Raw genomic sequence first — 26,418 nt, forward strand, 5'->3', positions numbered from 1 at the left:
TACTTGCAATGCCAGGATAGTGGGTTCGATTCCAAGGACCACCCGTACGTAAAATGTATGCACGCATGACTAACTCGCTTTGGATAAAAGCATCTGCTAAATATATTAGTTGTTCTAGTCCACATCAGCTGGACAATACATGGCTGCCGACAAATTTTCATGACATTTGCATGAAGGTGGCACAATGCAAAATGAACAGAAGCGGTCAACAAAGGACTCTCTATCCTTAGCTTGTTTCCTAAACAATGCCATGAAATGTAGAATCCTCCACACAAATACAAATGGATATAGCCTGGCGTGACGATGACCAGCACAAACAGGTCTGGGATCAGGCTAAATAGATTTACTCTTCACCTGGAACTCCAAAGTGGACTGCTCCTCCAGATCCTCCTGCCTGGCTTGCCTCTCCAGCATTTGAAGCTCATACTCTGAGATATCCAGGGACATGATGCAGTCTCTTTGATAGTCTGTGGGTTTGCTGGCCTCTTCCATGGGTTCAGGAACCTTAAAAAGATCTATGTTGGAGTGATTGAGGTCCTCATCTTCCCCGGGTGAGCCCAGATCCAACTGTGTTCCATTGGTTGTGTCTGTTCTGTCAGGACTGAGGGTCTTGTTCTCTGGGAGGTCGTGAGACAAAAGTTCTGGAGCTGTGGTAAAAGCTGAGGTGTTGTTCTTCGACAGCAAATCTCTCAGAGCAGTGAGGCTAACGTACAGGTCCTCCACTAGCGTTGCAACGCTACAATGACAAAAGAAAAGCAAAAATTAATTTGAGACTGGTTACATTTCTGACCTTAGCTGTGTTCGAATACTCATACTAACCGCACTAACCATACTATTTGTGACGTGAATTGAGTATATAGTATGCTTATTGGTCATAGTATGGATATAGTTAGTATGCCAAAAGTTCCCGGATGTCGTAGTAAATTGGCCAAAATACAAAGTATACATGCAATGGACACTATTTCTGTGATTTTAGGGCCCATAATGCAATTCTTCTGAAAATGGGCGTGGCTTCACAACATTTTCAGATTAGAAGAAAATGGCGGAAAATATGCAGCCAAAGTCCGACGAAAGCGCATACAAATTCATTGCTTTTATTAATTATGACAAATGTTGAGCAATGTAATAAAGTAATGACTTTTCAAATAAGTTACGTTGCACATTATGTTGGCTGAAAATTTGTTAGCAACGCTATCCTTACGAACCGCATAGCATTACAGCAGTATGTACCGGTATGTCAGCTAGTTAACGTACCTGACGTTAGTTGGCTACCAATACATCAAACTTGCCAGGCAGCATTTTAACTATCTGCTATCTAACTAACTACCCAACGTTTATTGACTTGATTATTCACATCATTCTTAGCTAAGAGGTATAGTCGTTGTGCGTTTCAATAGACATTGTTAATTCTGGCTATCTACTCCGATTTCAGAGCACTAGCGCAGAATAACTGATGAATTTACGAACGCTCAACACCCGTTGAATATGGCCGGTGTCAGTAAACGTCTGCTAAAAAAAGCATAATTAAAATTGTTGCCAGCAGCACAGTTACAGTCACCAACGCTCTGGATAACCAGCTCTGCTAGCGCGAGTACAATGGTCAGAGTGAGGGGTTCTCTCATTTGTGTCTGGAAGTAGCTAGCCAACGTTAGCCAGTTAGCTTGGGTGCTTGACTGCAGTTGAACACTCGGATCAACCCTACTCCTCGGCCAGAGCGTCCAGTGTGCGTGCTGAACACTCCGAGAGCGAAACGCTCTGGATTTACGAACGCCCAGAGCGCACTCTGGCACTCCAGATTGAATTTACGAACACACCCGAAATCGTAAAACGTTTAGCTAGTAATTTATTATGCTAACAAGCTAGCAAGAGATTGCATAGCAACAGCATCAACTTCCGGTAGACAGGCGAAGCTCTACCACGCACAACTGAAACGATACCGCTCGTTTACAGTATACTAAAATGAACTAATAGTATATAGTATGTAGTATATACTCATTAAGTATGTAGCATACAGTATGTTAGTATGGGTATTCGAACACAGCTCGTCTGTACTGTACTTATGAATCAGACAAATGAGTGAAGAACAATCTTGATGTTGGAATAGTAACGTCTGTATACTGGACCTCTGGATGTCATTGACTTCTTCTGGGATGCTGCCAGCTAATTCCTCAATTTCATTGGCCATTTGAGACAGCTTGTCCTTAAGGCCAGACCGAGAATTCACTCCTGTATTAGAGCACAAAGAGACATATTTTGTTTAAAGATTCCACTATTAACCCATCAGAGTCTAAGCGGGGTGGGGGGGGATTTCTTTTAGCTATCAAATTATTATTTGATAAATAATTTTAGGCCTTACTGCTATTAGCTTATTCACTACATGGAACAACATACAGTCCCCCCAAAAAATCAAAAGGAAGTTTGTTCTGAAGTGTCTCTCCTATATCTGAGAGATAAGAAAGATGTGACTCATTTCAGGAAACTAGGCATATGTTGCGCGTCACTACTTCACAGGAGAGGCATTTGAACGTGTGAGCTTTCATGTGCCTTAATAACAAACTTGTATGCCATCTGTAAATACGAATACAATTGTTAAATTATTAGCCTAGTTGGTTTAGCCACGGAAAAAGACAGGAACCTTCCAGCTAGCCATGACTGGCTGAGATAATGGATGGGCTGGACATGCCGAGAGATGAGTTTGGATTGGTCTGCCATGTAGCACGCTAGAACATGAGCTGCTTAGTATGTGTAGGTAATCCTTTCCAAAGCATATTTTTTGAAAGATATCACGAAGAACTGCACAAGTGTTGCTAAGGCACTCCAATTTCTGGAGGACCGAGTTTTGAAATCAGTGGAATGCCCGGTGGAAGCAGAGTATGATAGCTAAGGAGATGGACAAAATTCAGGTGTTTGATTGCAAATGTGGAGGGAGTCGAAAAGAGAAGGCTGTTGTACAAAACACCAGTCTCCGGATTATATCTTCAAACTATGGGCAACCATTGCATCCGTGACAGAGAGGGAGAAGCGTTCATCCATGTACATTTACATCATTTAGCAGATGCTCTTATCCAGAGCGACTTACAAATTGGACACGGGTAAGAGAGTCTTGCTACATTTCCAGATATTCATTTTCATTGTAAGTTAAGGCGTACTGTTAGCTAGCTAGCTAACGTTAGCTGGCTGGCTAGCTAACGTTACATGTATGATCTCTGTAGTAATAATATTCGTATCTCAGAGCCATTTGCATTGCTAGTTATAGCCCAATGTTAGCTAGCTAGCTAACATTGAACCTAGCTAGTTTGTTAGCTTTAGCTACCTGTAGATTAATGCAGGGTAGTAACGTTACGAGTTGGGATTATGGTTAATTGTTTAGTTAGCTACATGCCTAAACAAAAGAGAGACTCCACTATGCAAGTAAGACTTTCAGTGTACTGTTTACACTTTATGTAGCCTGTGCATGTGACAAATAAACGTTGAGGTTATTTAATATAGTGTGTGTTTACCAGAGACGGTAATGTGAAGAACAACATGACCTGCACCAAAGTCAAATTAGGATATAATGTTAGGCCAACGAGAAAGTGTCCGTTCTAAAATTATCCGGTAGAATGCCCTGCTTTTATTTTGTCACACTCACAATCGTAAACTATTTTCTGTAATTAGCTCGCCATTAACTTGTAAATAATGATCTTGTTGTACGTTTATTTTCCTGTAATAATGAATAGGAATTAGCTAAAGTTAAGACGTTGTCAGCTATATATGATGGTCATTATTTGAACTGGCTAGCCAGCTAATTTAACATTAGCTAGCTAGCTAACAAGCTAGAAACTAACCAAAACATTGTTTAGTAAGTTGCTTTTAGTTGCCTGGTTTGCTAGATTGACATATACTAAATTCATTTTTAAAAGGATGGGTTTATTGGTGTTAAAATACACCAGTTATGCTATTTTGGACCACCAGGCTGCTGATGTCATGCAGCCTGTCGTTTTTCTGTTTATACTTTTTCATAACGACAAGTTTGATGTTGGACGACAATAGAATGCTCATGTCACTGCAACAACTGTATCCAGACATGTCGATAGAAGTAGTATAAACCAGCCTTTAGTCTTAATCTTTGGTTGTACACTACCGTACTCACTGTTTAGCACATGGCCTCACATGGGAATCCTTAAAGAGATGGGTGGGGCTAAGGCTTAAGAGGGTGTGAACGATGCGGAATTGGTGTAGACAAAGAGCTCTCCAGTAGGTGTACCAAAACATTCAGAATTACTTTCCGATTATTCCTCAACTGTAGTGTATGATATACAATTTTCTAGCTCTGAGTCTCTGCTTTTATCCAATGTAAAAAACACCATTTCAAATGTTGCTACATAAGACCATATCGAGCTGGTCGGTCACAGATCAGGATTTTTAATTTTTTAATTTCACATGTATTTAACCCCATATTGATGGCATTAAAACAGTCTCCATATATACAGTGCATTAGTAAAGTATTCAGACTCTTTGACTTTTTCAAAATGTTGTTACGTTACAGCCTTATTATGAAATTGATTGAATTGTTTTTTTCCCCTCATTAAGCAAAAATAGGTTTAGAAATTTTAGCAAATTTATAAAAATAAAAAAACTTAAATATCACATTTACATAAGTATTCAAACTCTTTACTCAGTACTTTGTTGAAGCACATTTGGCAGCAATTACAGCCTTGAGTCTTCTTGGGTAAGACACTACAAGCTTGGCACACCTGTATTTGGGGAGTTTCTCCCATTAATTTCTGCAGATTCTCTCAAGCTCTGTCAGGTTGGATGGGGAGTGTCACTGCACAGCTATTTTCAGGTCTCGGCAAAGATGTTAGATCGGGTTCAAGTCCGGGCTCTGGCTGGGCCACTCAAGGACATACAGAGACTTGTCCCGAAGCCACTCCTGCGTTGTCTTGGCTGTGTGCTTAGGGTCGTTGTACTGTTGGAAGGTGAACCTTCGCCCCAGTCTGAGGTCCTGAGCGCTCTGGAGCAGGTTTTCATCAAGGATCTCTCTGTACTTTGCTCCGTTCATTTTTCCCTCGATCCTTACTAGTCTCTCAGTCACTGCTGCTGGAAAACATCCCCACAGCATGATGCTGCCACCACCATGCTTCACCGTAGAGATGGTGCTCCGTTACTCTTGTTGTGGAAAATAACCACTATACTTTATTACAAATCAGTCCTTCCAGAGTGTTTGTGGGATTGAGAATGACTTTATTATAATGTCAACAAAGCCAGGCCAATCTGCAGATTCGCCCCCTCTTCTTCTCTCCCTCCATCTTATATAGTGTCCTCCACACACCATAGCTTTAAATCCCTCCCTCCTCAGTTTCCCGCTCTTTTATTGCTCCGCCCACTCCCTTTGTCTATGGTGGCGGCTACATTCGACTTTCATTCAGTTCACACTCAATCAATCCCTTATCTTGCAAAAACACTCATGTTTAGGTTAAACTCTGTTCTTTATCACTTTGTGTGAGGAGAGAGAAAAGGCCACAAGCTAGTTTCAGTCCCTGATAAGATAAGACAGCCATGGATTTAAGTAAAAGCGAGCAATCTGACCCTAAGTCAGATTCCCTCATTTACCCACACACACAGTGAAATTACCCAATTCAGTTAGCCACAAAGAATGTTAACTATATGTTGATGATTAACTCAGTTTTACCTCATAGTCCACTAAACAACTTCCAACACTCTTTCCCCTCGATCCTGACTACTCTCCCTGCCGCTGAAAAACATCCCCACAGCATGATGCTGCCACCACCATGCTTCACCGTAGGGAATGGTGCCAGGTTTCCTCCAGATGTGACGCTTGGCATTCAGGCCAAAGAGTTCAATCTTGGTTTCATCAGACCAAAGAATCTTGTTTCTTATGGTCTGAGAGTCCTTTAGGTGCCTGTCATGTGCCTTTTACTAAGGAGCGGCTTCCGTCTGGCCACTCTACCATAAAGGCCTGATTGGTGGAGTGCTGCAGAGATGGTTGTCCTTCTGGAAGGTTCTCCCATCTCTACAGAGGAACTCTGACCAAGGCCCTTCTGCCCTGATTGCTCAGTTTGGCCGGGCGGCCAGCTCTAGGGAGTCTTGGTGGTTCCAAACTTATTCCATTTAAGAATGATGGAAGCCACTGAGTTCTTGGGGACCTTCAATGCTGCAGACATTTTTTGGTACCCTTCCCCAGATCTGTGCCTCGACACAATCCTGTCTCGGAGCTCTACGGACAATTCCTTCGACCTCATGGCTTGGTTTTTGCTCTGACATGCACTGTCAACTGTGGGACCTTATATAGACAGGTGTGCGCCTTTCCAAATCATGTCCAATTAATTGAATTTACCACAGGTGGACTCCAATCAAGTTGTAGAAACATCTCAAAGATGATCAATGGAAACAGGATGCACCTGAGCTCAATTTCGAGTCTCATAGCAAAGGGCCTGAATACTTATGGTACTTAAGTTATGTTTTATTTTTTTTATACATTCGCAAAAATGTCTAAAAACCTGTTTTCGCTTTGTCATTATGGGGTATTGTGTGTAGATTGATGAGGGAAATGTTATATTTAATCAATTTTAGAATAAGGCTGTAACATAACAAAATGTGGAAAAAGTCAAGGGGTCTGAATACTTTCCGAATGCACTGTACTTCCATTCATTTTTTCAACTGGTACCGGGGGACCTTCAGACGAGTGTTTTGAGGCCTGTTGACGTCCTACGGCAAAACAACCGACATGTACATGTTCGTGAGAGTCTCGCCTTTGGACAGAGAGGTAGCCCAAACGGTACGGATGCTACAGACAGAAGCTGTCTCCTGACACTTGTGGAGGTCGTAGAGCATAATGGAGAGTTTGTGAGAGTCTCATATTTCCACAAAGGGGTCATAATAGTTTGAAGGCCAAACCATTCAGACGCTACAGACGATTTTGTGAGAAGACCGATTTTCGGGATGTCTCATGGTCTGATAAACACCGCTCAGGCTCTGTCACCTTTCGCCACAGATGCGGAAGTGCGACATAGGCAGAACCGGTGGATTGAGGCGCATCCAATGCGCCTCAATCTTAAACTGACAGATTTTTATGGGGATTTTTTTATTACGCGAATTAGATTTCAGCGGGGGCGTGGACATCGACCTTGGGGGGGTTTTAATGAAGGAAACCAATAAAATAACTGGGATTTGAGAAACAAAATGCACGTATGACACATCAAAAAACATACACAATACTCACCAGGGTCCATAGTATTCAGTTTGTTATGAATGATCAGGCCAGCCTAGGCAAGACAAAAAATAAAACATGGCTGATAAACAAATACAGAATCTCTCCCACAAAAACAGTTCTCTATTCTTCCAATGACACAAAATGATACAGTAGGTTTTTCCCACTCACATAAGCATCTGTGGCCGCGTATCTTTTCTGCTCCTGGGAGAGTTCAAAGTCATCCCAATTGCTACAGCGCACATTCTTCTGTTTGAAGAGCCTCTTCTTGAACAGGTGCTTGACGAGCCCATCTAGACTCCACCTCTCACCGCATCGCAGCTGGAAATCACAGGGAATTCTAGTCAGTGAGGAAATAATAATGTATGTAGCATTATAGAAATCAAACAGTCCTTCTGCTATTCCTCATAGCATGTTAGCAGATGCGTTTTGGGTGACATATTCGAGGAGGCCGGTATTTTTGCAGTAGTTGGAACGATACCTTTTTAACTGGACATCTTTTTTGGGACTTGAGTATATGGTTACACATCAACAAGTGGAAGCGTTTGATACATTGGCCCATGAGTAAACACATTGGTAGTTGTGTAATGGTAGTTGTGTAATGGCTGTAAAATGAGGGTACAATTCTGTGATTCAATTCTTACTCTTTTATTAGCCAAATCTCCAAGCTCCACGAAATTCTTCAGTTTGACATCAAAGTCCGAGAGTAGCTTCCACATGTCTCCTTCGATGCCCACGCCAACTTTTCGGATTCTCTCATCCTCCAAAAATATCTTCAAGCCAGTTGGAAATCCTGCAAGAAGTCAGAGATATGCTATACAGAAAACCATTGCAGAACAGGTCTAAATGTGTTAGAACAGGTATAATACAGATAAACTACAGTGAGGGAAAAAAGTATTTGATCCCCTGCTGATTTTGTACGTTTGCTCACTGACAAAGACATGATCAGTCTATAATTTTAATGGTAGGTTTATTTGAACAGTGAGAACAGAATAACAACAAAAAAATCCAGAAAAACGCATGTCAAAAATGTTATAAATTGATTTGCATTTTAATGAGAAAAATAAGTATTTGACCCCTCTGCAAAACATGACTTAGTACTTAGTGGCAAAACCCTTGTTGGCAATCACAGAGGTCAGACGTTTCATGTAGTGGCCACCAGGTTTGCACACATCTCAGGAGGGATTTTGTCCCACTCCTCTTTGCAGATCTTCTCCAAGTCATTAAGGTTTCGAGGCTGACGTTTGGCAACTCGAACCTTCAGCTCCCTCCACAGATTTTCTATGGGATTAAGGTCTGGAGACTAGCTAGGCCACTCCAGGACCTTAATGTGCTTCTTCTTGAGCCACTCCTTTGTTGCCTTGGCCGTGTGTTTTGGGTCATTGTCATGCTGGAATACCCATCCACGACCCATTTTCAATGCCCTGGCTGAGGGAAGGAGGTTCTCACCCAAGATTTGACGATACATGGCCCTGTCCATCATCCCTTTGATGTGGTGAAGTTGTCCTGTCCCCTTAGCAGAAAAATACCCCCAAAGCATAATGTTTCCACCTCCATGTTTGACGGTGGGGATGGTGTTCTTGGGGTCATAGGCAGCATTCCTCCTCCTCCAAACACGGCGAGTTGAGTTGATGCCAAAGAGCTCCATTTTGGTCTCATCTGACCACAACACTTTCACCCAGTTCTCCTCTGAATTATACAGATGTTCATTGGCAAACTTCAGACGGGCATGTATATGTGCTTTCTTGAGCAGGGGGACCTTGCGGGCGCTGCAGGATTTGAGTCCTTCACGGCATAGTGTGTTACCAATTGTTTTCTTGGTGACTATGGTCCCAGCTGCCTTGAGATCATTGACAAGATCCTCCCGTGTAGTTCTGGGCAGATTCCTCACCGTTCTCATGATCATTGCAACTCCACGAGGTGAGATCTTGCATGGAGCCCCAGGCCGAGGGTGATTGACAGTTTATTTTGTGTTTCTTCCATTTGCGAATAATCGCACCAACTGTTGTCACCTTCTCACCAAGCTGCTTGGCGATTGTCTTGTAGCCCATTCCAGCCTTGTGTAGGTCTACAATCTTGTCCCTGACATCCTTGGAGAGCTCTTTGGTCATGGCCATGGTGGAGAGTTTGGAATCTGATTGATTGATTGCTTCTGTGGACAGGTGTCTTTTATACAGGTAACAAACTGAGATTAGGAGCACTCCCTTTAAGAGTGCGCTCCTAATCTCAGCTCGTTGTCACGGTTTCGGCCGAGGCTGCCTCTCCTCCTTGTTCGGGCAGGCTTCGGCGCTCGTCGTCTCCGGAATTCTAGCTGCCACCGATAGATGTTTCATGTTCGTTTGCTTTTGTCTGTTTGTGTCACACCTGTTTCTGTTTTACGTAATTAGTGTCCTATAAGTTTCCGTTGTGTTTGTCATGTGTTGTGTATGATTGTTTTTCGTCAGTGTTGTGTTTGCTCGGTTGAGCATAGTTTCTCCACTGCGCTGGAGCATAGTTGCACTTGTTCGTGCACCACTTCGTTTGTCGCACCTGTTTGTGCGCATTTGCCTTTTCGCCTTGTGCGTAATTTAGCTGTTGGGCTTAGTTGTCCTGTTGCCTGTGTTGGGCCAGAAATACAGCATTTTGGAACCTACAGTCGGCGTCCTGCATTTGATTTCCTACACTACACCTACACACGCCCTGACACTCGTTACCTGTATAAAAGACACCTGGTAGCCAGAAATCTTTCTGATTGAGAGGGGGTCAAATACTAATTTCCCTCATTAAAATGCAAATCAATTCATAAATTTTTTGACATGCGTTTTTCTTGATTTTTTTGTTGTTATTCTGTCTCTCACTGTTCAAATAAACCTACCATTAAAATTATAGAGTGATCATTTCTTTGTCAGTGGGCAAACGTACAAAATCAGCAGGGGATCAAATACTTTTTTCCCCTCACTGTATAGGCAGCAACAACATAATAGAAATTATAAGCAGAAAATGATTCATACAATAAGTCAATGTCAGAGACATTTCCCCTGTGAACTTTACTTGACATGGAGGAGAGGTGAAAAAGGTAACACTTCTCCTCAGAAGCACACAGCTGGACCAAGGCAACTTTCTTCTTCTGGCCTTTGGTGAAGGAAGGAGGCCATTCTATGTCAAACCCCACAGCAGAGCCAGGTGAAAGGCTAGACCTACGGAAAAAAACAAGAGAGGGATTGAGGTGTAAATGCGGTGCAAAATCCAAGTAAACTTAATTAGTCCAACTATAATTAACATACAATGTGGTTGGTACACCTTTGCGATGTTATTTGCCCCAAAATTTTGATTCAGACATTTATTTTACAGCGGTGAACACGTTTTACAATCCAGACGAACCGACAGCGAGTTCCAGATTATAGATATGCCTTCAGCGACGTAATGCGTTCTTAGGAAACAGGTAAGCGACTACTCAAAGTGGTGAATAAAGCCACAGCACGCTTAACCCATGACTCCACATGCTAGGCCTGCTTACCACTGTACAACTGACTTGATTGACTGCACAATCTCTGTTTTATTACATGTACACTGAATGTACTATTAGACTCAGACTGGTGATAGTCTTGATTACCTTAACTCCTCAGACAGAAACGAGCAGTCATTTCTCTCCTGGCTGAATATGACTGTGCCAGTGAACTCTAGATAAGGAAGGTCATCCTCTATGACATTTCTTTTATAGAGTCCTGTTTGAACCTGTTGAGAAAAAAAATGGTCTTACTTATTACCCCCACAGAGAGACTATATTACCAGCCATTTTCTGCACATGGGAGAGAACATTTTATTATCAGCCTTGTGTTTTTCCACAGAACTGGGCATATTGGGTTTACTCTGTGTCGAAGGAAATATGCAAATAAAAGGCCATTCACTATTGTCCATCATTGTGCACATGTATTCTTGCTCCTTGTACAGAAATTTACATTTCCAGTACATACATCACCTATGCAAATGTTAGAAGAGCGACAGCATGATCCAGGACTCGTCTCATAGACCTCTATACTGCAACACATAGTGTATTATTAAACCGGTTGAATTAAACTCAGACAGTATTGATAAAATATTCTGACTATAATCAATTAACAGTGGTGGTCAAAAGGAAAATATCACATGCACTAATACAACTGAATATTGAAATGGGTTGAGAGAAACAGTGCAATGGTTTTATTTGCATATGACCCTGCACAGCTCAGGTGGATAGGTAAACGTAAGCAAATTAGAGAGCCTCACTGAATTGAAAATTAACCACACCTTGATAGCCAACCTCAGACAGCTGTTGGCAGGCATTTAGAGGCCAGTAGACCTGTCCTACTGGTGATATTACCATATGTTAAAGAACCAGGAACAAGGCACTACTTCTGGGTTACTAACCATACAAGTTTTTTGTTCACTATCTTGGACCATAAATGTGAGTACTGTTTACTCAACTTCAATACCTGTTTAAGTGCATCTTTTTCAGTAGTTTCTATCTTCGACATCCACTCAGGTAAATTCCTGTCAGTCATGTTTGAATCTGTCAGAGGGAAAGTGTTTTATAAGTTAATAATCGTTACAGCATCTAACGTTACAGTGTAGAAGACAACACTGTGGCATGAGTCCTTCCTTGTTTCCAACATTTTCCTCTTTTGCAAATACAGCTTCAAATCAGATTTTATTCCTTTGCAAGGTAAATAAATAGCAAAAGATGTTGCTGGTGTAAAATAAATCGCTTTACTATGACTACTGTTGTCATGGATAGTGTCGTATTTCCATCTTTATTATAGGCTAACATTAGCATTTCAGCCTGAAATTGTTGAGCATTGGCTAACACACATGAGCATGCGCTGGTGCCTGTCATAGCAGTTATTTCCAACTTTCCATTGTTAATCCAACAACTGGCAATTTGTTAGCTGGCTAACGTCGCTAATCTCACATCAAGGGTTATTGTGTCCAGAATCCGTGCTAGTTTGCTGAATTCAACGCAGACAATCGGCGTAGTTGGCTTGCTTGACTGTTTACTCGTCATGTGCTATGTTGGATACATTAGCTAGATAGCTAACGTCAGCTTGCTATTGTTGTCTACTTTCATGTGTTTCCATACTCACTCACGGTGGTTAGTTAACTCCAGAGATGGTTCACGTCCATACCTAGCTAGCTAGTAGTTAACGTTAGCTGCCAAACATGCTAACAACTCCCGCCGTCTTCTTCTTCTTTTTGATTTGTTGAAATTTTTTATTCAATATACTCGAGAGTTGCTGCCACGTACTGTTTTGGAAGATGAGTTGCAACTACGTAACGTTAAGGCTAGAGCACCTATTTTTATTACTATTTTGGTTACAGTCGCCAACGAATAATAATAATATGATCCTACATTAGCTGCACTTGTGAAACAAAATCGCAGTCATATATCAGTCATCATATCATAACCCTTTTCTGAGCGTTTTAACAAGCTTAATTCATGATCATTAAACAGTTCCGGCTTTCAGTAAAAAAAATATCTAACCTGATAAATAAATAATTATTTAATGGTTTATTTGAAGGATGTATGTTAAGACAACATTAATTTCATTATTATTACAAATTATAAACTGGGTGGTTCGAGCCCTGAATGCTGATTGGCTGAAAGCCGTGGTATATTTAAGCAATAAAGCATGAGGGGGTGTGGTATATTGCCAATATACCGCGGCTAAGGGTTGTTCTTCTGCACGACGCAACGCTGGATTACTTTATCCTATCCCAGGTATTCTTTAAAGAGGTGGGGTTTCAAATGTCTCCGGAAGGTGGTGAGTGACTCCGCTGTCCTGGCGTCGTGAGGGAACTTGTTCCACCATTGGGGTGCCAGAGCAGCGAACAGTTTTGACTGGGCTGAGCGGGAACTATGCTTCCGCAGAGGAAGGGGAGCCAGCAGGCCAGAGGTGGATGAACGCAATGCCCTCGTTTGGGTGTAGGGACTGATCAGAGCCCGAAGGTACGGAGGTGCCGTTCCCCTCACTGCTCCATAGGCAAGCACCATCAGCATTCAGGGCTCGAACTACCCAGTTTATAACAGACCATATACCACGGGTATGACAAAACATTTATTTTTACTCTTGTAATTGCGTTGGTAACCAGTTTACAATAGCAATAAGGCACCTCGGGGGTTTGTGGTATATGGCCTCCTCGTTGCGTCGTGCCTATTGTTTAATTATACAACGGCTGGGTCTAATCCTGAATGCTGATTGGTTAAAACCGCATTCATTTACATTTACATTTTTAGTCATTTAGCAGACGCTCTTATCCAGAGCGACTTACAGGAGCAATTAGGGTTAAGTGCCTTGCTCAAGGGCACATCGACAGATTTTTCACCTAGTCGGCTCTGGGATTAGAACCAGCGACCTTTCGGTTACTGGCACAACGCTCTTACCCACTAAGCTACCTGCATTCCAGCCGGTGTCTATTCCACAAGTTACCACCGGCTACATCTATGACGTTAAAATGCCTATTTACTCTGTTACATCTGACTGCGCAATCCACTGTCTCATCAGCCCAGCCAGGCACTTTATAAACTTGATCTCCACTATAAAAATGTATGCACTCACTAACTGTAAGTCGCTCTGGATAAGAGCATCTGCTAAATGACTAAAATGTAAAAAGCATCTAGGCATTCTCTCCCATTTCTTTTAGACTAACATTTCGTTTTCAACAGCAGAGATTTGTATAAACCTTGCTATCTGTCTCTCCGACATTTGCAATATTGTTTCAATATTCAAATTCGATCTCCAGCTGTCCCATAGTAATGAACGTGTCGGGAGTCGGGACGAGACAGACAGGCAGCGTTTCTCAGCCAGTCGAAATCATGAATCAGCTGGCATAATTTTTATGGATATATACAAAGAAATGTCAACTGAAGAAAGGTAAAATGAAACGAAGTGCCGCTAGTTTGCAGTCTTTCCAGCATAAATTTTAAAGGATTGTGTTAGCTGTGTTGTTGGCTAGCTCCTCTGAACAACAGTGTCCTGACGAGTGAGCACATTTTCTGTGCCAGGCGAAATCGCCTCATTAGCTCATTGTTATGGATGTATCCAAATAAATTTAACTAGAAAACAGCTTAAACAAATGCAGCTACTTTGCTGTTATTCTGGCTGCACTTTTTGACATGACTGTAAGTTAGCCGTAGTTGGCTAGCTAGCAAGCAAGGGATATGAACGTTGCCAGCTAGTATGGCAATGAAACATTTAGAACAAACGACTGGGTCGCGTCTCTAGCAACCGAACTGATAGAACGAACGACCAGCCGGCTTGGGTAGCAACCCTAGATTTGTGTCGGGGCTATATCTTGTGGAAGGATGAAATAGTATGTAAAATAAATTTTTTAACGAGAATATGTAAACCATTATTTGAATATGTTGGTAACCCATTGTATAAAAATGATAATCCCTTCGAAGCCGGTGTTTGGAGGATATATTGGCACAGTTTGCCGGCCTCCACTTCGTCTCGTGCCTAACAACACCCGTGCCAATATATCCTCCAAACACAGGCTTCTCGGGCATTATCACTTAATTATACCATGGCATTGTTGAATACTTGTTTCTGATTAGCTTGAATGGCATTCTAGAGTGTGCATTATTTCCGTATTATACACGGTATATCTGCACGGTAGAATTCAATGGCTATAGTTCCTTCTTACATGTTCTATGTTTGTGCTGCTTTTGAAAGCAAAAGTCAAATTGAAAACATTATTGGCATTGTTGAATTATGCTAAGGGGAAATGCAGGTTTTAACTAATTAAACAACAAAGAATATGATCTACATGATCAGTCTCTGTGTGTAAAATAAAAAGTGGTTAATGTGAACCTAACTCACAGAAAAAATGTAAAGAAAGCAATCCAATGTTATTTGTTGCCTAGACTCAAGTCTTGAGAAAAAACAATACACTACTATTGCAGTTAGCCATGGCAGCCTTTATAATAGAACGCCTGTGACCACACACATCTAAATATTACACTTGGGAAAAAAACATATTCAAGTAGAAATAGAATTAAACAAACGGGCATTCTATTTTTGCTCTATTATAGTGGCCACTATAGTAGACATCGATCAAGTGCACAAGACTACATTTGTGCAAAAAGAATGTTCACTGAGTAAAAAATCATCCCCCCTCACTCACACACAGTGTTACTGTCAAATTCAACACAACAAAAGCAATATCTTTGGGCTACACTGCACATTATTACATTGTACACTTTCTGTCTGTGGACATCTGTTCTACAATGTGCCAGCAGAGCATGAGACCCTTTGTTGGCATTACTGATCTCTTTCAGGCAGAGTACACCTGGCATACCCCTTTTTATCCACTGTATTTAAAAAGTGAGAAAGAGGAAAAGTGTGTGGTGTTCCTTTCACCTCAATAGTGGCATCCAGTTTAAACCAGGCCCAGCTCCAGCTACACTTGATCCCTGAATCCACTTGTTTAACAAGCAACGCCTCATTTTCACCTAATTCTCTCATTCTGAAAATTAACCATATACTGTAGAGGGAAAACATTAGTTCACAGATAGTAGTTATTTCGTTAGCTAGTTAACTAGTTAACATTTCACACAGATTTCCAGTGTCCAGTAAGCAACTAACGCGTTATAACTTGAGGAACGGTAAGGAGTCGTATACCAGTTAATACTATCAATCAATCAATCAATTTTATTTTATATAGCCCTTCTTACATCAGCTAATATCTCGAAGTGCTGTACAGAAACCCAGCCTAAAACCCCAAACAGCTAGTAATGCAGGTGTAGAAGCACGGTGGCTAGGAAAAACTCCCTAGAAAGGCGAAAGCCTAGGAAGAAACCTAGAGAGGAACCAGGCTATGAGGGGTGGCCAGTCCTCTTCTGGCTGTGCCGGGTGGAGATTATAACAGAACCATGCCAAGATGTTCAAAAATGTTCATAAGTGACAAGCATGGTCAAATAATAATCAGGAATAAATCTCAGTTGGCTTTTCATAGCCGATCATTAAGAGTTGAAAACAGCAGGTCTGGGACAGGTAGGGGTTCCATAACCGCAGGCAGAACAGTTGAAACTGGAATAGCAGCAAGGCCAGGCGGACTGGGGACAGCAAGGAGTCACCACGGCCGGTAGTCCCGACGTATGGTCCTAGGGCTCAGGTCTCTCAGTTGGCTTTTCATAGCCGATCATTAAAGAGTTGAAAACAGCAGGTCTGGGACAGGTAGGGGTTTCGTAGCCTGCAGGCAGAACAGTTGAAACTGGAATAGCAGCAAGGCCAGGCGGACTGGGGACAGCAAGGTGTCATCATGCCCGGTAGTCCTGACGTATGGTCCTAGGGCTCAGGTTCTCAGAGAGAAAGAGAGAACGAGAGAATTAGAGAGAGCATACTTAAATTCACACAGGACACTGGATAAGACAGGAGAAGTACTCCAGGTATAACCAACTAACCCCAGCCCCCCGACACATAAACTACTGCAGCATAAATACTGGAGGCTGAGACAGGAGCGGTACTATAGCGAATTGGTTAGGTTACTAACATTAGCTCATCTGATGTTGTAACGTTAGCTAGCTAACGTTAGCAGTCTGACTATTAGCCAGCTAATTTTCACACCATTAACTCAATTATTTGATCAGTTAAGTTGGCTAAAGTTGCTCAACATTTCTCTGGCTAGCTAACGGAAAATTCGATCCAGCTAGCAAGATACTTAACAATGCTAACAATACTTGTTCCACCACACTTTCTCCCTCACCTAAAACTTTCCAAAATGCCAGTTGTTTTTCGGTTACAGCTCATTAAGTACGCTTCATCACCTTTTCACCCGGTCTCCGTGGTCAGGCTTCTCGCCTACCTCTTCGTTATCGTTCAGGGGACGCGCAGCTGTAACTGGCAAACTGCCTTCCCACTATCTGCTGTCTTTCTAGTGTGCGCAGCTGATGCTGTAGCTAGCAAGTTGGTTGTCTCTTCTCTTCATTCTGTTGTTATGTGAACGATTGGCTGAGCCTTGGGAACAGCCAGTATTGCTCCAAACCTATTTTGTATTCAAAACGGCGTATTTCACCGAAAGGTGACTAGTTTGCATCCCTGAAATTATGTGGTCCCGTGTGGCTCAGTTGGTAGAGCATGGCACTTGCAAAGCCAGCGTTGTAGGTTTGATTCCTACGGAGACCAGTACGAACAAATATGAAAATATATGCACTCACTACTGTAAGTCGCTCTGGATAAGAGTGTCTGTTAAATGACTGTAAATGAATTCGATTGTCATAATGGCAAGCTAGTACTGATTGTTTGGTTAGCTAAACTAGCAAGTCTGTTTGTTTGGTTACCACGGCAACTACTGTAGCTATCTAGTAAACGTGCTCGCTACTTCAGTGGATGTTGAACACATTTCTACCAGCAAATGAACACATTTCTAACAAATGTGTTAAGTTATAGCCGTGGTATAAAAGGGATAATCAACTCGGGGCTCTATGCGTTCTCTAGAAAATAATGCAACTCTGTGGAAGGTGTGTTCCACGACGCGCATTTTCCATAGAACGCATAGCCCCTTGTTGATTATCCCTTACATATTTTCCCATCTGTTCGAAAACAGTTGCGTTGTTGAATGCAGCATGTTCTTTTTTAAGGGGGGGGGGGGCGTGGATGGGAATCAATGGAACATTTGCATATAACGCGCTAAAACATCATTTATTCCGGTAGCCATTACGATATTTTCTCAATCAATTACATGTTTGTCCCTCATTCACATGTTAAAAAGATTGGTAGGTAGGCCTTTATATTTTGCAGCATCTATATCGATGGTGACGGCTAACGTTATTGCAGCTATTCTATCCTACCTTTTATAAAGCCAGTTATTTGCAGTAAATTCGCTTGCTGTGTCAAATTAAACTGTACATCTCAAACTAGGTTGTCTCTTTAACTGTGGGATTTCGCCGCTGGAGAGGAAGGGGAGAGTTGGATGCCCAGTAAGCAAAATAACGTCTAAAATACGTATTTTCCAGACGTTGAAGTTAGGTTCATTTTAGGTTCTGAATGAAAGGAGCACAAGTTCTACAGCTGCACCATTAAGAGAATATTGACTGGCTGCATCACCGCTTGGTATGGAAAATGCTTGGAATCTGACCGTAAGGCGCTACAGAGGGTAGTGCGTATGGCCCAGTACATCACTGGGACCAAGTTCCATGCCATCTAGGACCTCTATACCAGGTGGTGTCAAAGACTCCAGCCAGCCAAGTCTGGGACCAATAGGCACCTGAACAGCTTCTACCCACAAGCCATACATCTGCTGAACACTTAATCAAATGGCTAACGGACTATTTGCATTGATCCCCCTTTTTATACACAGTACCAGTCAAAAGTTTGGACACACCTACTCATTCAAGGATTTTTCTTTATTTTTACTATTTTTTACATTGTATAATAATAGTGAAGACATCAAAACTATGTAATAACACACATGGAATCATGTAGTAACCAAAAAAGTGTTAAACAAATCAAAATATATAGTTTTGATGTCTTCACTATTATTCTACAATGTAGAAAATAGTTTTAAAAAATAAAGAAAAACCCTTGAATGAGTAGGTGTGTCCAAACGTTTGACTGGTACTGTATATATATATATATATATATATATATATATATATAAAGAATTGCACTGACTCTTCCACCGGCTATATGCACACTCACTGGACTCTACCCACACATTTACACATACTACACAGACACTCCAACACACACACAATACATACGTTCACATTCACACACACACAACTCACAAACACATGCATATTGACGGCACACACACACTCACACATAGACACACTTTCACACTCTTCACATACGCTGCTGCAACTCCGTTTATGATCTACCCTGATTGTCTAGTCATTTTTACCCCTACCAACATGTAATGTACATATTACATAAATTACCTCAGCTACCTCGAACCCCTGCACATTGACTCGGTACTGGTACTCCCTGTATATAGCCTTGTTATTGTAATTTTATTGTGTTGTTATTTCCTTACCTCATACCCCTACACATTGACTCGGGGGCGGTACTTCTTGTATATAGCCTCATTATTGTTATTTTATTGTGTTACTATTTCCTTTTTTTATTTTGCAAATGTTTCTTACTTTTTAACTGCATTGTTGGGAAATGGCTCGTCAGTAAGCATTTCACTGTAAAGTCTACACCTGTTGTATTCGGCGCATGTGACAAATAATATTTGATTTGATTTGAAAATACGTATTTTCCGGACGTTGAAATCAGGTTCATTTTCAGTTCTGAAGGAAAGTTGAATATAGATAATTTACAGATGTTGAAAATAAGAATGTCTACTGAATTACCAAAATGTAAATGTAAAAGCAAACACTTGCAAAACATGCTTGGTATTATTCTAATGAGCTCCGCCCCCAAACAAGTACAAATTTGGTCAGTCAGGACCAGACCAAATCTGAACGAATCATAGATGTCTAGGCTGTTTCACAAGTTTGAACAGCACAGTACAGTACGCCATAGTTCAGCACAGTAGAGTCCGGTACAGGACAGTAGAGTTTTATTCAGTAGAGTACAGCAGTGCTAACTGTGCCACTAGAGATCCTGGTTCGAATGCAGGCTCTGTCGCAGCCGGCCGCGACCGGGAGACTCATGGGCGGCGCGCAATTGGCCCAGCGTCGTCCAGGGTAGGGGAGGGAATGGCCGGCAGGGATGTAGCTCAGTTGATAGAGCATGGCGTTTGCAACGCCAGGGTTGTGGGTTCGATTCCCACGGGGGGCCAGTATAAAAAAAGATATGTATTCACTAACTGTAAGTCGCTCTGGATAAGAGCGTCTGCTAAATGACTAAAATGTAAATGTAAAATGTACAGTTTAGTTCAGTAGAATACATTAGAGTAAAGTAGAGTAAAATGCAGTACATTATACTGTACTCTACTGTTCTGAGCTATACTTTACTTTACTGTACTGTACTATAGTCTACTTTTCTTTACTGACTGGACAAAATCTGAACCAATCATAGACGTCTATGTTGAAATCAAGGCTGGTCCTGACCTCACCCCCAAAAAAAGACCCCCAAAAAATGGCTGATCCGGACAGGACCAAAAAAAGACGTCCAAAAGACGTTGGCGTCGGTCCGTGCTTAGTGGGTGGGTTCATTGGGCTCATCAAGCCGCTGTACCGAAGCAAGAGACCCTGGATTGGACAATTTCTCCTTTCATTTCAGTAGGCTAGCAGCTTTCATAGCCTCTCAGCAGACGGGGGAGAAGTGTCAGACGCAGGGAAAGGGGTAGCTAGGTAACCCGGCTTGCCAAGGTTTACGATGGAAATGGCACCAAACGTTACGCTTGACCTTTAATCAGGACACAGAAACTCGATCTGCTGACGATTCCTGCCTAGTATCTGCCATTTTTACATAATTTGAGGCATCTTTCAAACGTGTTAGGCTACTATAGCCACGAGCTGGCAGGCTAGCTAGCTAATTTAATATGCTTACCTGAAAGACAGCATGTTGGCTATTAATGGATAAGCAATTTTTCGTGTGCTAACTGTGGTGGAAACGAAATAATTATGGCTGATACATGTTCAAGAGGGATGGAAAGAGGCAGAGGAAGGATTACATCAGATTCTATGACGAGAGGCGCATATCCTCAACAGTATGTTCACCCTGGCACACAGCAGCAGGGCATAGACATTCAGGAGCTTGCCTCGAAACGTGTCGATATCCAGAAGAAACGGTTTTATTTGGACGTAAAACAAAGTGCACGGGGCAGATTCCTAAAAATTGCAGAGGTTTGGATTGGAAGAGGCCGCCATGATAACATCAGGAAGAGCAAATTAACGCTGTCTATGTCAATGGCACCCGATCTACGATATTGCCTGGGGGACTTCATCGATTATTACGCTCACATTGGGTTGCGAGGTGGCCTGGTACCACGGCCAGAAGAGCAGAGCAATGGCCAGGGCCGCCCGCACGATTCCCGCAGAAGACAGCAGGATCACCACCACGCAGCATCAGTGTCTCCCACCGGCTCTGCGGTGTCGGAGGAGCATACTCATCGCGTCCTGAAGAGTGAATTCATTGAGAGAGACAATAGAAAGTACTATCTGGATCTGAAAGAGAACCAGCGAGGCAGGTTCCTCCGCATCAGACAGACCGTCAGCAGAGGACATGGCACCATGGGTTACTACGGCCAGGGCATCGAGCAGACCATAGTGTTGCCGGCTCAAGGGCTAATCGAATTCAGAGATGCACTGTCGCAGCTGATTGAAGACTACGGCGATGACGATGCCACGGATGAACGTGGAAGAGGCAATAGGAACCACGAAGAATCCCCCGAGCTTCCCGAGGCAGAATCCTTTCGAGTGGACAATAAGAGGTTTTATTTCGACGTTGGTTCCAACCGGTACGGTGTCTTTTTAAAGATTAGCGAGGTACGACAGCCATACAGAAACACCATAACAGTCCCCATGAAAGCCTGGGCCAGATTTGGAGAGAATTTCATCAGGTATGAGGGAGAAATGCGGCGAATTTTCACCTGTCACGAGAAGAGGACAGAGCCTCGCGAGGACGGTGAAGACCAAGAGGATTGACAATGGCATACTATGGTTGTTAGAGGTTTCTAGTGATGATGGGTTAAAACGGGAAAGGGAAAATCTAAACGTGACAATAGCCTAGTTTATAAGAAAAAGTATTCTTAATGTACCTCTATAATACTGTACTGTATGACTATTGTCAACTAGCACTTTTACATTTTTTCATGGTTATTGTGTTTCATTCATGTATTTAGATTATGGCATCCGTTTTGAAATCGGTGCAGGAGGACGGGTTGCCTATTCTTGCACAATGAAAACAGATATACAAAATGCTAGATGATGATATAGCTAGGTCATTTATATGAAGCGTAGAAAAATGTTTCGTTGTGGTCGACTGGCCATTTAAATAATTGCAGAGTGTGTGTGAATGTACGTGCTTGTTTGAGTGAGAGAAAAAAAAGGTGAGCCCCATATACCTCAGGGTGAGACATGATAGTGTACAACTTCCGGTATTCCACCAGCATTGGTAGGGGCGTGTATTGTAAGAGTTACTGCTGAAGGCTAGACATTATATTGTTGTTTAAACATCAACAATAATTTGCCCTGTGTAGTTAATATTTAATGCTTGAGGATTTCGTCTTAGTATAGAATAAACAAGGATGAAGGATTTCGGGTATTGTTTTCCGTGTTGTTTGGGCACTAACCAAATAATATAATAATAGTAATACTTGATAGAAATGCACACTACCACTAGCCTGAAATCCAGAACCTGTTTTGCTAACATTCCACTCCTTGTACTCCGTTTCATGCCAAACATGACATGACATGGCAACGAGTGGAATAATAACTGAAACTGACTGGTACACATGCTGCACTACTATGTGAACATGTACCTTTAAACAATGTCTGTCTGCAAAATAACCATCTAATGCCAATATGAAAGGATATGAGTCATGGGCTTAGATATGATATACAAATGTGGCAGATGTCAATCAAGAAATTGTTGATCAGCAGTGATGCTGTAATTACTTACTTAGAACATTAGTGTTGCGTCATCTCATATACATTCACACACAGCTTTGACAGAAAGATAGGCTTTTATTCATGCAGTCTACCTTTATCGCACCACCGAGCACAGTAGATGTTCATTCCATGTTTTGGGATGCATCCCAAATGGCACCCTATTCCCTATATATAGTGCAAAAGTAGTGCACTATAAAGAGAAAACGGTGCCATTTGGAACGCAGACTTGGTGTAGCCTTAAAGCTGCTCATGATCCAGAATTTCAGTAGAAATTCTGATGCCTTCACAAATCTTGCAATGATACTTGAAACATTGAGATCCAGCCCATGCAGCTATCAATACACCCCAGATACCCTTACTTACAGGTGCAACTTAGTCAGTGTCCCCAAAATTATCCTTATCACATTGTGTATTTTGAAAGTTCTTTAATGCATTTGACTGTGTAATTTATTAACGTGTTAACAAATGAATTTAAGTGAAAACCAAATTTCTCATGTGGATTCTCACGTGGATTTTTGATGATCTGCCATACAATATTTTTAGTCTCAAGTCATGCTGAGAAAAGCTCCTAACACAGATTATCTTTATTGATATAGGCTTTGTTGCCTATGTGTTAGTCTCAACAAATGTAGAGGCTGGTTAGGCAGCAGACAGTTTAGCCCTTGTCACAGGCACCTCTGAGATCTTTAAATGACAGGTGATATTCTGTCTTCCTCCACATCTCATTTGTTGCCACATTTTAGACCTCTGGAGCTTTATTATACAATTCTTACTAGGGCTGGGAATTGCCAGGTACCTCACAATATTATCACAACACTTAGGTGCCGATACGATATGTATTGCGATTCTCACAATTCTATATGTATTGTGATTCGATATTGCGATTTGATGTTCCAAACGTATTGCTCACCGTATGTCTGCTGCAGAGAGACGAGAGAGATGAGTAAACCAGTTCTGATCAGTCAGGGTTATAAAATGGCTGAAACCAAGTTGGCTCACTATTTAAGAAGATGGAGAACAGGCTATAGGAGGAAAGATACCAGCGTTTTGGCGCAGGTACAGCCGACTAGCGCTAGCTAACGCTACCTACAGTAGCCAAAAAATATAGATATAATATTGTCCAAAAATAATATTGCGATATGTAACTGTATAGATTTTTTTTCTTCTCCATTAATAATTTTCACAATTTAGGGTCTGTGGCCAGGAAACCGCCCCATAGACTTAATGCCAGATATGGTGATGGGGCTGATATGGTCAGTGATATGAAATGTCATATGCTGATGACCTAGCTAATCCACATAGGATACACCTCATTGGTCTGAGCACCTCTTCACATGTCTGCTAGACAAATGATCTTGCAGTACTAGTAAGGGCTTAACAATTGTTTGTACTAGTTGTAACCAACATTCTGTGCTGAAAATCCTATTTTACCTTTCCCTTGCATCTGGTGATAAAGGATGTATGAAATAGTCTGACAGAGCGTTCATATTTCTTCATTGTTTTCCTTTTGGCTGCAACTCCCTAGCAACTATGCCCCCCTTGCATAGAGTCTATAAAACGGTGGTTCTTCTACAGAGCTTAAATGGACAAATTACATTTTCGGTACATTTTGTCCCGCATGGAAGATCCATTGAAGAGAGAACAACCAAATAGAACACTCAGAATGCATCATGCTACTATCGCATAGGTTTCCACAGTCTGTGTTAAGGCATATTGTGGTTTCCACATGAATACAGTTGACTGAATCTCGAATCTCAAGGAAATAGGTACTTTGTATATTATGAAAAAAGGATAGGTCAATGACAAAAAAGACAAGGTTAAAAATCATTGTCTCTAAAACAAAACTTAATATTATGATTTTTGATATCTTAAAGACCAGTATTTATTTTTCATTCTTAGTGGTAGCAATCCAAACCATTGAAAAGAAGTGCATGAAAAGTGCAAGAATAGTCTGGTTATTCAGTGTTTTTTTGTTATCTAATGTGTGGTATGGAAATTCCACTTGAATTCCAACATGAAAAGTTTTACAACTCATTATAGAAAAATAATTAGAAGCACAACTTTCCTCCAACATTCGTTTGGATCTCACATTTAACCAAAATGTGGAATATATTAAGTTTGTTCCCATATGCTTTAATTTATATTAATATTTTAGAGAGCAGATGCCCAGTGATTTTGTGTTTGAGATCATAAGGCTGATCACAGTATCTTTGGGGCAAAGTAAGAGAAATGTTGGCCTAGGTCATAAACAATGGCTTTTTTCCTCTCTTGGAGATGGAGAGAGAATATGAGTGAAATGCACAGCTTATTTGCTCATTTAAACTCAAGCCTCCCTAAGAAAGCACTTAAAAAAAAAAAAAACTTTTCTCTGCTGCTTCTTACTTAATTTACATAGAGGGACCACATGATCCATGCGTTGGTTTAACTTTGACGTGACAATCATGCACTTAAATTACCACGCCAAAAGGCTAATCTTCTGCTAGATGTTGATATCGCCTATTTTAATCTCAAAAGAGCTGCACTTGAAGATGAACTGACCCAGATAGTGGCCCTGAAGTTATTAGCCCGCCCTTCGGCTCCTAGTGTTGTTTTACCTGAACCCACTGTGACCCCTTTGAAATAAGGTCTTACAGTGTTATGGCATTGTTTTGTCTACTTGGATTGGGTCGTTGTAATAATAAGGGCAGCTAGCAATGTCCAATGGGGTTGATATCTACCTTAAGTTCTCAAAAAGTTCTCACAATTTAGTGAATATGCTTGAGCTTTCTCTGTTTTCTTGTGAAATTATACAAAATGAAATGTCCATACCTTTCTGACTGCTGTAGGCGTATGGTTAAGAGAAAATGTTCTTTGAGTGTAACTTGTCTTGTTTGATTGTCAAGTTTAAGGATGAAATCCAAGTTGTAGTGGTGTCGTGATGATAAGCAAATTAAACAAATTTACAGCTCCTTATGGTTGCAGCAAATGCTACCATTTCCAATGCAAAGTACTCAATTGTTGTACATTAGGAGCTAATCACTTATAGGGAAAAGATGTTGTCTTGACAAAACTGTACATGCTCCAGATCTTGCTGAAAAAAATGTCCCTGAACCATTTCACGTGGGTGGAACTATCAACCCAAAATGATCAAACAAGCAACCACTTTAGATTACGTGCACACAGGTTTCCTGCTGCTTATTTCTCTACTAAACAAAAATATATGAAATTAAGTCAATGATACATTTTAACATGAAATTAAAGATGAAAGATATATTATACTGTTTTACTCTATTACATTTGTCTGGTATATTATGTACTGCTTTCTGCACTTTATTATTATTATTATTATTATTATTTTAAATCTATTAAAGGTGGTGTATTTCTCAATTGACTCCCCAGAAAATATAATGACGTACCGGTATTATCCAAGAAAGACACTTGAATTTGATTGACTATTCCGTATTTTTAGCTTGCCTGAAAACCGTACAAGATCGTGTGTCGGCCTGATATCCAACTAGACTTGGATGGTCAAAAAGTATTTGTAAGAGCAAGCAAGGTCATCATTGAAGGCTGTGTTTGTCTCTTATAAATAACTTGAATGAATTGAATTTGGACTGTTATCATCCGAACAAAAGGTTTACAACCTATAAGCCTTAAAACTTCTTTACAATTTGATGGTAATGTTTTGATTAGGATTATTGTTTTT

At 41.3% G+C, this 26,418-nt stretch overlaps 3 protein-coding genes across 6 annotated transcripts in view; 2 read left to right on the forward strand and 1 right to left on the reverse strand.

The window, feature by feature from the left end:
• The window catches only part of wrn (WRN RecQ like helicase), a 52,774-nt gene extending 40,302 nt beyond the window's left edge, over positions 1–12,472 (reverse strand). For 2 of the 4 annotated variants that reach the window (XM_041897464.2, XM_041897461.2), the window contains exons 1-9: positions 12,317–12,472; positions 11,665–11,741; positions 10,806–10,927; positions 10,244–10,389; positions 7,858–8,006; positions 7,385–7,534; positions 7,226–7,268; positions 2,124–2,226; positions 355–736 (exon numbers count right to left, since the gene is read on the reverse strand). In XM_041897464.2, the coding sequence (XP_041753398.2) occupies positions 355–736; positions 2,124–2,226; positions 7,226–7,268; positions 7,385–7,534; positions 7,858–8,006; positions 10,244–10,389; positions 10,806–10,927; positions 11,665–11,733 (1,164 nt within the window). In that variant the 5' untranslated portion in view covers positions 11,734–11,741; positions 12,317–12,472. The other 2 variants (XM_041897462.2, XM_041897463.2) reach the window with 2 other exon arrangements.
• The window catches only part of LOC121581983 (protein TASOR), a 38,723-nt gene continuing 23,923 nt past the window's right edge, over positions 11,619–26,418 (forward strand). The window contains exon 1 of the mRNA XM_041897457.2: positions 11,619–11,636. The gene's annotated coding sequence lies outside the window, so the exon portion shown is untranslated. The remainder of the gene's footprint in view (positions 11,637–26,418) is intronic.
• Positions 20,273–25,988, forward strand: purg (purine-rich element binding protein G). The gene has a single exon (XM_041897465.2). It carries the CDS (start codon positions 20,745–20,747, stop codon positions 21,765–21,767), a length of 1,023 nt encoding a protein of 340 aa, XP_041753399.1. The 5' UTR covers positions 20,273–20,744; the 3' UTR covers positions 21,768–25,988.

This window comes from Coregonus clupeaformis, chromosome 15, assembly GCF_020615455.1.
Source record: "Coregonus clupeaformis isolate EN_2021a chromosome 15, ASM2061545v1, whole genome shotgun sequence".
Lineage (NCBI taxonomy): Eukaryota > Metazoa > Chordata > Actinopteri > Salmoniformes > Salmonidae > Coregonus > Coregonus clupeaformis.